This window comes from Juglans microcarpa x Juglans regia, chromosome 4D, assembly GCF_004785595.1.
Source record: "Juglans microcarpa x Juglans regia isolate MS1-56 chromosome 4D, Jm3101_v1.0, whole genome shotgun sequence".
NCBI classification, from domain to species: Eukaryota; Viridiplantae; Streptophyta; class Magnoliopsida; order Fagales; family Juglandaceae; genus Juglans; species Juglans microcarpa x Juglans regia.
Genome location: NC_054600.1, coordinates 6,973,454 through 6,986,800, shown reverse-complemented (window position 1 = coordinate 6,986,800; position 13,347 = coordinate 6,973,454). Strand labels below are relative to the sequence as shown.

The window sequence follows — 13,347 nt, the reverse complement described above, 5'->3', positions numbered from 1 at the left end:
ATAGACCCAATCACCCACGGTAAAGCTATGTTCTTTCCTTCACATATTAGCATATTTTACTCTTCTTTCTTGAGCTTGGTGTAAATGTTGTCAAAGTAGTTGAATCATTGAGTCTTGGGTTCGTAGTTCAGTTTCAACTTCCTTAAATCTGATTGTGCCTGGTATATAGGAAGTTAGTATAGGGGGTGGCTACCCATACAAAGCCTCGAAAGGGGTCAGTTTAGAGGAAGTATGCTGGGTGGTGTTATACCACCACTTGGCCAGGGCTACCCACTTTACCCAATCCTTCGGTCAATCCCCCACAAAACACCTCAAATAGGTCTCTAGGCACTTGTTCACTGCTTCGAACTGACCATTAGTCGGTGGATAGTAAGCCGAACTAAATTCCAGTTGAACACTCCTTGGGCTTTGAACAAATCTCTCCAAAATACATCGGTGAAGATACTGCCACAGTCTGAAACAATGGACTGTGGCATGACGTGTAACTTAAACATGTGTTTCACAAACAGTTAAACCACTACCTTGGCTGTATAAGGATGTCCCAATGGCACAAAGTGACTATACTTGGTCAAACGATCAACAACTACCCAAAGTGTGCTAAAACCATTGGAACTCAGTAACCTCTCTATAAAATCCATATTGATGTGAGTCAATGGTTGAGTGGGAATTGCAAGGGGCTGAAATAATCCTTGAGGAAATGAATGATTTGTTTTCTGCTGTTGAAAAACCTCACACCTCTTTATAAATGCTCTAACTTCAAACTTCTAACCCTTAGGGGTTGGCTCAAGTGGTAAAGGCCTTGGGTTGGGGGGTATGCTCCCCCAGGTCTAAGGTTCAAATCCCCTTGAGTGCAAACAATCTCTAGGGGCCATCGGACTGAGGGATTTTCTCCTTGAATTACCCGAAATACGCTTGCGGGAAACTCCTTGCCAATAGCTTATGCACCCCTAGGTTAGTTAGGACGATGTTCTTGGACACCTGGTGCCAACAATAAAAAAAAAAAACTTCAGACTTCATCCCTGGCCAGTAAAACTCCTTCCTAACTCTCTGAATCGTTTTATCCATTCTTGAGTGTCCACCCCAAGTACTCCCATGCACAAACTATATGAGCTTGCTTTTGAGCCTAGGGCTGTTTGCAATGTACATCCTGTCCTTATAGAACAACAAACCCTCTCTTAAATAATAATGCCTTGATAGTTTGTCTTCTTGACACTTAGATACTAGCTCCTGCAACTTAGTGTCTTCCTTATACCCGTGTCTGATCTCATCCAACCACTCTAATGATGGAACTGATAAGAGTACCAGTTTTGCCTCTTCCTCTTTTACCCCCTCGACAAGGCATCTGCCACTTTATTTTCAGATCATCTTTTGTACTTCACAACAAAGTCATATCCCAACATATTGCTGAGCCATTTCTGTTGCATAGGGGTCCCAATCTTCTGATCTATGAGGTATTTAGACTGCTGATCATTCTTCACCACAAATGACCTACCTAAGAGGTAAGGTCTCCATTTTTTAATAGCGCTGCCACTAAGGCATACAACTCCTTCTCGTACATGGACAACAAGATGGCCTTGCCCTCAAGGGCCTGATTGTAAAAGGAAATGGGCCTTCCTTGTTGCATCAACACGACCCCAACTCCCTTTCTTGAAGCATCGCATTCAATCACAAACGCCTTAGAAAAATCCGGGAGAACTAGTACTAGTGGGCTTGTCAAGGCCTCTTTGAGTTTCTTAAAAGATTCATTTGCCACTTCATCCCAATTAAAATTTTTCTTTCTCAACTGTGTCATAAGGCCAGTAGCTACAGATCCATAATTTTTTATGAATCTCCTATAATATCCTGTGAGACCTAGGAAGCCCCTCAAGGATTTAAGTGTTCTGGGCTTGGGCCACTAAACCATGGCCTGTAGTTTTTCTGGATTAGCTCTGACCCCCTCTCTTGAAATTAGGTGGCCTTAGTAGCCTACCTTACGACACCCAAACCTACACTTAGACTCCTTGGAAAATAGTTGATGCCTTCTCAGCATCTCCAAGGTCAGTTTCAGATGATGTAGGTGCTCTTCTTCATCTCTACTATAGATTAGAATATCATTAAAAAAAAAAAAAAAAATTCCTTAAGAAAGGGCAGAAACCTCATTCATTAAGCTTTGAAACGTGGATGGTGCATTAGTCAGCCCAAAGGGCATGACTAAACTCGTAGTGGCCTTCATGAGTGCGGAAGGTCGTTTTGTGTACGTCCTCGGGTTTGACCCTGATTTGGTGGTATTCCGATCTAAGGTCCAGCTTTGAGAAAAGTTTTGACCCACTCAATTCATCCAACAGCTCTTTACCATTGGAATTGGGAATTTGTCATTCACCATCACTTGATTTAGGGCCCAGTAGTCCACAAACATTTTCCACGTTCCGTCAGTCTTCCTTACCAGCAATATGGGAGATGAATATGGGTTTTGACTGGGCTAGATCACCCTGGAGCTCAGTAACTCTCTAATAATCTTCTCAATTTCATCCTTTTGAAAAAAAAGATACCTGTAGGGCCTTACCGACATTGGTTTGGACCTGGGCAACAGGTTAATGGAGTGATCTTGGGCTCTAAGGGGGGGAAGCCCCTTAGGTTCTTGGAAAACATCTTTGTACTGGTCCACCACTCCTCTTATAGACTTAGGACAAGATTGTTTACTGCTCTGTCCATCTTCATTAATTAACAGCAACACCACTCCTTTTTTTTCTAACTTGCCAATGTGGTTGCAAGGACTCTCCTCTAGCCATTGAGTTGTCACCATACCCTGCAATTTAATACATCGCTCCTGCACTGAGAACTGCAAGGTAAGATCTTTAAAATTCCAAGAAACTATGCCCAATGTTTGTAACCACTGCACTACTAAAACCATTCCACATCTCACTAACTCTAGTATGAAAAGGTTTAAGGTGAAAGAATTGCCTTGGATATTCACCTTAACCCCTTACTCCTGCCTTCACTACACAATTGTTCTCCATTGGCCACTCTAACCTTCACTTTTTCATCCTCCAAGATAGGGACTCGAGACTTTCTAGTTACTGCAACATCCCAAAAATTATGGGTGTTGCCCAAGTCAATTAATATGACCACCCATTGTCTAGCCACCTTCCCCATCACTCGCATGGTTTTAGGATTAGAGGGGCCTATTAAGTCGTCGAGGGATATTTCTGGACTTGAATCCACCTTAGGGAACTCTACAATACCCTTTCCAATTGGTGTTTACTTGGCTGTCCCCCTCAACCTCATTCCCTTCATTATCATCTATCTCTTCAATTAAAATTAGCTTAGAATTTTTACACTTGTGCCCCATATTCCATTTGGAATCGCAGTAATAACATAGCCCTTTGTCTCTTTGTTCTTTCATTTGAATAGGATTAATTTTTTGCACTGGTACTACAACCTTGTTCAGTTTTGTCCCCCCAAACTACCACTCCCCTTCCCATGTCCAAACTCAATGTGACCAAAGGAAAAATGTTTAAATTGTTTTCTACTAACCCTTACGTTTTCCTTCTAAATTTTAGCCAAGCTAAAGGTTGTTAATAGGTCTGGTGGGTTAAACATTTGGACAGGAAGTCTGATCTCATATTTTAACTCAACAAAAAAACAGCTTAGTTTGTGGGAATCAGACAGTTTATGTAATCTGTTGGAAAATGTTTCAAACTCCACCTTATACTCCTCAACAGTCCCTGTTTGCCTTAGCCACATAAGTGTCTCTATGGGATCGTCGTAGAAACTTGGCCAAAATCTAATCAAGAAAATCTTAACAAATGCTTCCCAGTCTGTGATGGTTCCAGATTCCTCCAAATCCTGGAACCAAACCATGGCCCTACCTTCCATATGCAAGGAGGCCAGCCTTAGGTTTTGGTGAGGCAAGGTGTTAAAAATAAAATAATTGCTTGGCCTTAGATAACCAACCCAAGGGATCATCTCCTTGAAATGAGGGAAAGTCAAGCCTCACCTACTTGGGGATAACCTCTCCATGGGTCTCTCCATACCCTTCTACTCTGTGATGTCCTCCTGAGGAAGGTTCACCATTCGGATGGCTTAAGTTCTTTTTTTTGCAGTTCTAACATCAATACAGCCAGCTGCTGAACCACTCCATCAGACTGCCTTGAAACATTATCTCCTGTTGCCAAAATGACAACAATTTGTTGTTTTTTGGCCTTGGCTGCAAGTCAAAACTAGTTTCTAGAACAACTTGACGTGAATAATGCTTTTTTGCATGGGGATTTAGACGAGGAAGTCTATATGATGGTACCGCCAAGTTTTGCACAAGAAGGGGAGCACAAAGTATGTCGATTAATGAAATCTTTATATGGATTGAAGCAGGACGACCGCCAATGGTTTCAGAAATTGACTACTGCTCTATTATCTTTGGGTTATGAACAATCTAAAGTTGATTATAGCTTGTTCACAAAGGTACAAGGTTCTTCTTTTATAGCACTTCTGATTTACGTTGACGATGTCATAATTGCTTCCAATCATGTCATGTGTTACTCAAGTGTAGTCTTATCTTCATGATAAATTCAAGATCAAGGACTTGGGTCAACTTAAGTATTTCTTGGGTTTAGAAATAGCTCGCAATACTACTAGAATTTCTGTTTCTCAACGTAAATATGCTCTTGAAGTTTTGGAAGACAGTGGTTATCTTGGTTGTAAACCTGCTCTATTTCCTATGGATTCCAAACTTAAATAGACAAAATCAGATGTCAATCTTTTAGAAGATCCATCTCAGTATCGAAGGCTCATTGGTCGATTATTGTATCTCACCATAACCCGGCCAAACTTGTCATATTCAGTTCATTTCCTAGCACAATTCATGGACAAGCCTTGCAAATCACATTTAGATTCTACCTCCGAGTCTTTAGATATGACAAAGGGACTCCTACTCAAGGGTTATATTTTCTTGCTTCATCTTTTACACAAATTAGAGGTTTTTCTGACTCTGATTCGGCTGCATGTGTTGATAGCAGGAGATCTATTACTGGGTTTTGTCTTTTTCTTGGTGACTCATTGGTTTCTTGGGGATCTAAGAAACAAACTACAATGTCCAGAAGTTTAGCTAAGGTAGATTATCGTGCCTTAGCATCAACTAGTTGTGAAGTAATTTGGATATTACAAATTCTTCATGACTTTCACATTCCTCATCTCTCACCTGTAGCTTTATATTGTGACAGTAAATATGTTTTATCCCTAGTAGCCAATCCAATTCATCATGCTCACACAAAGCATGTTGAAATCGATTGCCACGTCATACGGGAACAAGCAGCTTAGCTGGCAAAAGTTACTTTTTTGTCCCTTAGTTATGTTAAGTTAGTTAGCTTATAACTATTTTGGACATGTATATAAGTCAGCTTCTCATTATAATTATGTACTATTCATTCTCCTTGTGAAAAAATAAGAGTTTACGAACAAGAGGAACATTTTCCCAAATACTCTTCCTATTCTAGGGTTTCTACAACCGTTAATGATGGGAGGTGGAAGCTGCTATCCTGGGTTGAACTGCTGAAGACAATTCTCTCTTTAAGGATAATCCAAGCGAAAGGTGCAAACTGCTTTCAAACTTTTCCCAAATGTGAATTTGTACAAATTCTCCTACCGCAAATGTGTGCCCGCACAACCCAGTCTTAAGTGGGCTGCAAAAACTTTCAAATGTGGACAGCATTTTGAAACAGAACTTTTGGGTTCTTTCTTAGAACCACGTGAAAGCCAGTCTGTTCTGGATTGGTATTTATTATGCTTTCTTTCTTAAATCATATAAGGAAAGACCAAAAACAAACCGAAGAAAGTTTTGTTCACCTGTGGAAATTTGGATTCAAATCCCTTATAAAAAGTCTCTTTAAGAATCCCAATTCACCCCTTCTGCCTCGAGTCTTTCTGCTCTGCCTGTTGATAAAGAGAGAGACAAAAGATGGCACCTTTGTTGAAGAACAATATCTAATAATATTGACTTGCAAATATAAAGTCCAACGGAATTCCGTGAGATGTTCTGGCCAGAACCAGCAACCACGCTCCTTTCTTTTTATTGAAGACAGATTGATATAGAAAGGTGTCACAAACTCGCATAATCCAGTCAAGAACCTAGCCTGACTGAACTAAATTACTAATGCTTTCTTTCACTCCATTTTTTTTTAGCGGTTTTTAACTTAATTATATCCTGCGAAAAGATCTTACAAGTTGTGAAATAACTCCATTCACAAGTACGTTTTTAACGGACTGAACTCAAACGAATTATGTACCTGCAATCCTGGTGGATAAACACACCACTTATCCTCCATCGAGCTTGCTCAATTCATTGACGGCATTTGGTTGAGCCGAGAGAAAGAAAATCATTATATTCACAACAAATTTCAAAGAAAATTTGAAAATAGCTTTAGAAGGCGATACCAAAAAGAACAAAGAAGAGACCAGAGAAGAAATCCTCGAGATGATAAAGCAATGTGATAATTTTATGGATTTTCATTGCAGTTCTTTTCCACTTTTGTTTTCTTTTCTATTCCTAAGAGAGCGTTCCACCAAATAGATCCGAAAAAATGCTTTTGCTACTCTTTCATTCATAACATGAATGTCTGATCTTTCAACAAAATCATGATAAAAGGGGTAGAATCACTTTTTCTCGGTCTTCATATACAGTTACAACATAAATGGGTACTGTTAACCTTGAAGAAGAAAATGAGGTAAGCAACTCCTTTCTCGCAACCAGGGATTTGATCAGTTCTTTCATTTGACGTGTCAACATGAAAACTTCATCAGCTAAATTCTGTTTCCCAGTCTTCTATCTTCATATACGGTTAGAACAGAAATGGATACTTTACCTCTGCATAGATGACAAAGATAAACCTTGAAGGCAAGAAAATGAGGGTGGAAGTATATCCTTTCTCGAAACCAGGGCTTTAATCAATTCTTTTATTTGACGTGTCAACATGAAAACTTCATCAGCTAAATTCTTTGTTTCCCAGTCTTCTATCATCCTGCATAAACTTGGTTACATAAATAAGTAGAGAAGACTTAGTTGGGGGGAGGGGCAGGGAATAGAATTTAGATAAACCATAATACACCAAGCTGAAGCAAAACGTGCACATAATGACTACTTGACAGGAGAAAGCGGAATGCACGTTTTGTTGAATATCTAAATAATGCAGATTAAACTCGAGTGCTTCATAAGGACAAACAGACATCTCCACATAAAAGTGCTTGCTGCTTTGTCTGTGCCAACAATGTCAGAGTGAGCATAAAATGTAGCAACACTTTCTGTTCTATTATTAACTCAAGAATGGAAGATATAGGCTTTCAATTGAACCCCCTGCCTTTCCCGTGTTATTCAGTAATGGTTAAGGAGTGAAGAAAGAAGATACCAAAAAAGTAAAATGAATTATCCAACCTCAATTTGGATTCTGAACTGTTGTTGCAGTCAGAAAATAGCACTTTGATAACAGGCTGCAGATTTATATTCAAAACTGATCCGGTGTTCTCGTCTGCACCCAAACAGTAACCAGTAAAGCACCAAGAATTTGGATTCAGAAGAACGATTTGCAGCAAGGGGGATTTTGTTTTCACATCCCTGACCACAGTCCGATATGATGATTCATCCTTTGCACTTTCCAGTAGTTGATTTGTAAACATTCTTTCCAAGGTATACTTCCTGTCAAAAGAACAACAAAATTTATGTGCTGAAATTTTGTTACTGTAGCAATAGTCAAGACGATTATAAATCCAATTCTTCCTTCTCTGGTAATTTTTTCCTAAAAAGAAAAGTACTCCTACTCATGGTATAGCTACTGATTAGTTCAAGCATAATTGAAAATAATAGCCCAAAATTGCTGTGTGTGTGTGTGCGCGCACGCGAGAGAGAGAGAGAGAGAGAGAGAGAGAGAGAGAGAGAGGGGGGGGGGGGAATCATGAGCATGTTGCATAAAAGGAATTTGTCTAAAGATGCATGCAGCACCATGAGAACTTATCCTTCTTCTCACAATGATATCTTGCGATCAATGCTTTGTAGGAAATTTGTCTTATTTGAAGGTCAGAGTGTCAGAAACGTACATAATAAATGATGCTACTCTCAGATTCAAATGTACCCATGCAGTTACAAAAAGAGCTCAAGTCTTTATGGATTCTTAAATTAGTTTTCCTTGAGGTACAATCTTATTGCTACTTGGCATCATTTGCACTCTAGCCTACCGCCTATGGCTCCATATCATGCTCATCTCCTAGGTTTCAGTCCTAACTTTAGAACTTTAACAATCACTTGACACCTCAAAGAATACTTCCAATTGAAGAGTACAAAGTTTTGCAGAACCTTTTCTGATCAAGAGTAAAGATGAATAGCTAACTAATTAGATGATCTTTATAATTTAAACCACCACCACTTTACCTATATAAAAAAATATAAATCTCCACTGAATCATATAGATATACATAACTGTCTAATAAGTAATAACTTAATCATACTAAAACATACTAGCACATTACTTATTAAAAAAACATACTAGAACTTGAATAGTAGATCAATACATGGATACCTGAATTGAATCTCCCGATCCCCCAACTGGCAAACAAGTGGAAATGTAACATTTAAATAACCGAACTCCAAGATCTATAGGCCCAAAGCCATTTCCACAAGGGTAAGCTCCAAGAAGAGATGAACAATGAGGACAAACATATTCAATCCACTCAATATCAGCCGACTGATTGAAGGATCTAACCAATGAATATATTCCCAAGAAAAGCCATTGAGCAAACTTTCTGATTTTCACTGATCTCCTTAGTCTCAAACACATGAGGTGTGCAACCTTCGTCTATATGATTCAGAGCTTGGCTTTTAATAGACCACAACAACCATGTGCTGATGCCACATCTTTAGAGAGATTTGGTTCTGGCAAACAATAAAAAGGAAGCATCATCATTAGTTTCCTTCCTCATTAACTCCACATTTGAATTTTGAAGCAACATTTTCATTCTCATAATGCATGAACCTTGGTTTTCCTTTAGAAGCACACATTTCCTCACTGGAATCATCACAGGTTTGATTCCTGCACACTCACTTCCAGAATCTAGAATAGCTTCACTGAATCCATCATCATGTTTGAAATCTGGTCCAGAAGAATTACGCTGGCATCCAACCCAATCAGGGAATTTCCATTCCACAAGATCATTCTTGGAAATGGTAATGGTTGTTGAATTCAATTGGCAAGTACCCTCAACACATGTGTAGGCATTTGCATACCTAGTCACCAACTTCTCACTTACACCTCCAAAGGAACAACAGCAAGTCCCAAACCAGTTATCAGCCACCTCCTCCAATCGACTGACGGCATTTCAACAAAATTTCTACACAAGGATTAACATCTTTTTAAATAAAAAATAAAAGTCAGAGGAATTGAATTGTTTGAATGAAGGTTATTAAACTCCAGGTAGCACATATAAGAACTTTTTACTTCTAGGACAAACAATAAGTAAGGTGTAATGAAAGCCAATAGGTTAGGTGTTCTCTTGTATACTTCAGTGTACACGGGGCTTTGCTTATTTCATTCATATTAATAAAATTTACCTCTTACTTATCAAAAAAAATGAAAGCCAATAAACTGGCATGGCCAATTGCAATGAATTTATTTTCTTATCAAACTAGAGATTTTATGTAACTAAAAAAATTTATCAACTGCCACCAGCCAAGGCAGAACATATTATTCTTCAATCTCCCTTTTATACTAAATATCTGCAGCTTCTCACCAAAAAAGAGAAAAACAAGGAACCATCGGATGCTTATCTGTGCGTTCTCTTTAAGGAAGTTCAGAGGCATGGAACATGCTGCGCAATGCAGGTTCAAAACACAAATTGGTGCCAAATAGAAATAATTAAGTTGTAGTGTGTAGTGGGATGGTGTAGATAGGTGTACGAAACAGATTACTGGGATGGTGTAGATAGGGTGGTATGGTGTCTCTCTCATAAATAAATAGTAGTGACAAGTGAAAATAGTGATAAAAATATGCAATCAAATGTAGTAAACAAAAGTCACCTGAAATGATTTTTTGTCAGCTTAAACGAGCAACTTCTACAGTAAAAATGAACTCCTCCACCAGAACACAGAATCTTCAGATCTGAACCACAAAACAAAAACCAAATACCAAGAATAGCATTTCAGTAGGACGATGAAGTATACGACGGTCAAGTTAAGAAGAAGAACTACAAATATGGGCAAAGCAAAAGGTCCATTCTTTTTACATTCCTCGAAACCCAAAAATGAAAAAGCCACGCTGAATAAATATACAACAATTTCAAATGGCGATTCATATATCATGATTTTCTTTCCCAAATTACTAAAGTTCCAGCGACCAAACGCATCATAATTTCACAAACATTGGATGTATTAAGTAGATGCAGAATATAAAGCTCACCAGAGTCCATTTCTAGCTGCGTCGATGCATCATAGAACGAGAATTTCGTTGCCTTGGGACAAATTGAACACGGAGTCGAAGCTCGTAACGATTGGATGATCCACTGGAAGAAGTAGGACAAGCTTGACCTCAATGTGATCATCTAAGGCTCGGAAACTCACCGGAGATTCGGAGTCGATCAAAACCCTAGGAGTCGGAACCTAAGCGAGACTTCAAGGTCTTCGAAGAAGCTAACGAGTACCAGAGATTTAGAGAGATTTAGATGGACCTTGAGATTATGGCACTGAGTTGAAGGATTAGTGTACGAATCGAAGATGAATAACCGAAGGATTGGGACGTGAGATTGAGCTTCCCATGTGAACCGCCATTTCGTAGGGTTCTGGGCCGACATAGTTCTTCCACTCTGCTCCTCGCTGTTCCAGTACGAGTTCTTCTACTGTTACCGTTGGCTGTTCCTAGGGTGTAGAAAAGGATACGGATCCGGATAACCCGTATCCGAATTTTAAAAATTAGGCGATTATCAATTTAGATAAATCCTGAAAAAATCTAGACAGCAACCGGATGTAAATCTGAATATCCGAATTATATCAAGTTTTTAAAGATATTTTAACGTTTTAAAAATACTTTTATAATATTTTTTAAAAAAAATTCGTATATCATGTTTAATATTTAATTTAAAAAAAATATTTAAACACTTTTTAAAAGGTTTCATTTAGATAATCTTTTTATGTAAAATAAATAATAATACATTAACACACATTACATGCATACTACATATTCCATTGTTATTTACATCATAATGCAAAACATTATTTGTTTTCACTCATTGCACAACTCTTCTGACTTCTCAAACTCCACTCATGAAAGAAATTCATACTTCAGCAATAGTGCTAAAGTTCATTCTTGTCAAAACAGACAAAGAATAATTAAGGTTTTGAAGTAAGCCCACTTTTAACAGCCAAGTTCTAAGCATCTCAAACTATCTGACTCATAACAAACCCACCATTACATAACTATAGCAGGAGTTTTCTTAAACATGATTTGAGGACATTAAATTCTACAGCCATTGGGAGATTCAGGAAGTGATAACTTGAGGAAAAATTGAACCAAAGGTGGATCCCAGCTACCCCAAGCATCCAGCGCCAAGTTCTAGGGAACTGATGATCAAAAATCAAAGGTTTCATGAAATACAATCATTTTAAGAAAACTGAAGTATGGGTGGGCAGCGGGGCGGGAGCAGGATGGGGTGCACCCCCGCCCCACAAATACCCTACTCCGCCCCGCCTTTTATTATATATACCTAGTTACCCAAATCTGCGATTTCCTTCTTCTCTCTCGATCTCTCTCCCCCCTTCGGCCTTCTTCTCTCTCGATCTCTCTCCTAGTCCCTTTGCTCCTAAGCTTGAGCCTTGGTCTGTGGAGTCTCGACTCTCCATCGCCTATCATGGTTCTCGCGAAGGTAAGTTTTTCGATTGGGCTTTCTCATTTTCTTTTGCTGAAAGTTTATTTTTTTATTATTTTTTTTTTATGCAATGGAGGATGGGATTAAAATTTAAATAGAGGATGAGATTGTGAATTGTGTGCTGTGGAGGATGAATGTGCATATGAATTGTTTGAACTTTGATTGAAGTTTTCCTATTTACTCTGCTATATATTCAAGTCCAGGCCATTGCTGCTAACAATACAAATCAGTTCGTATTCTAAAAAAAAATCTTATTTTTCCAAAACAAAAACTCCATTTAATTGGGAAATCAAAATTTTCTATTGAGAGGTAAGCTTTTTTCTAATATTCTTTATTTTCATCCTGTTTTCATGTTCGTCTTCTACTTTATACATGGTATAATGTATTGATCGTAATCTATTTCTGGATGAAGATGTTCCCTTCCTCAATGATCTTGATTTGTTTTGTTCTTATTGATCATGATCGATGGGTCGGATATGATACTTTGCCAATCACATTTTTCAAAAGCATTTGCCTAATTTTTAAACTCTGATAAACAAATTATAACTATAGTGTTTATTGCATAACTCAATCTTAATCACTATCTCTGCTATAAATTAAGGACACGCCAGTAATAATATATGTTAATGGTTGGAAAGATCTAGATCATGATCATGTGTGAAATGACATTTTGAAATAATTCCCATAGACCACAATTTTTTTAACCTTGGATTCGTTCTTCTTTGGATTATATATTTTAATTAAGCAGAAAACTTTACACCAAACTGATGGGAATTTGTAGAAAAACTTACCAATATTGCTAGTGTCATTTTTGCTAATACTTGGATGTTAATTGTAGAAAATTATAAAATTTTGTCAAATCACTGATCACAAGGGTGAGACGATTGAGAGGGTCTTGAAGACAACAATAAATGAGTGAGGGTTGACAGGAGTTGTTATAGTCACAGTTAATAATGTCTCGTCTAACGATGTCGCATTGAGACATCTTAAAACCTATCTTAGAGAGTCAAATAAGATAATCATGGGTGGTGAGTGTTTGCATATGAGATGTGCGACACATATTCTAAATCTTATTGTCACTGATGGTTTGAGAAATCTCCATGACTCGATTGCTTGGGTTATGACTGCTATGAGATGGGTGAGATCTTTTCTTTCTAGATTGGAGAAATTTAAGGTTGCTGTGAGATATGAGGGCCTAACATCCAAGAAGGACTTTTGTACTGATATGCCTACATGATGGAACTCAACATTTTTTATATTGGAGGTGGCCCAAGAATATAAGTTGGCATTTGCATTATTGGGTGATGAAAACATCCAATATGTAAAGTATTTTAATGACCACGGGGATTGGGGAAACCTATGGATGATGATTGGGAAATTGTATCTATTTTCCTAGATTTTTTTAGGCTTTTCTACGAGGTCACCACAACACTATCTGGAACTTTGTACCCTACATCCCATCATTTATGTCAGCAA

At 38.2% G+C, this 13,347-nt stretch overlaps 1 protein-coding gene across 1 annotated transcript; it reads right to left on the bottom strand.

Annotated features, from left to right (window-relative positions):
• Positions 1-6,707: 6,707 nt before the first annotated feature.
• On the bottom strand, positions 6,708-10,990 carry LOC121260093. Its single transcript, XM_041161945.1, is given in 9 exon segments — positions 6,708-6,989; positions 7,400-7,660; positions 8,530-8,813; positions 8,887-9,308; positions 9,311-9,345; positions 10,031-10,120; positions 10,443-10,611; positions 10,614-10,858; positions 10,890-10,990. Coding segments are annotated over 8 exon segments (1,608 nt in total). The 5' UTR covers positions 10,801-10,858; positions 10,890-10,990; the 3' UTR covers positions 6,708-6,829.
• Positions 10,991-13,347: the final 2,357 nt, after the last annotated feature.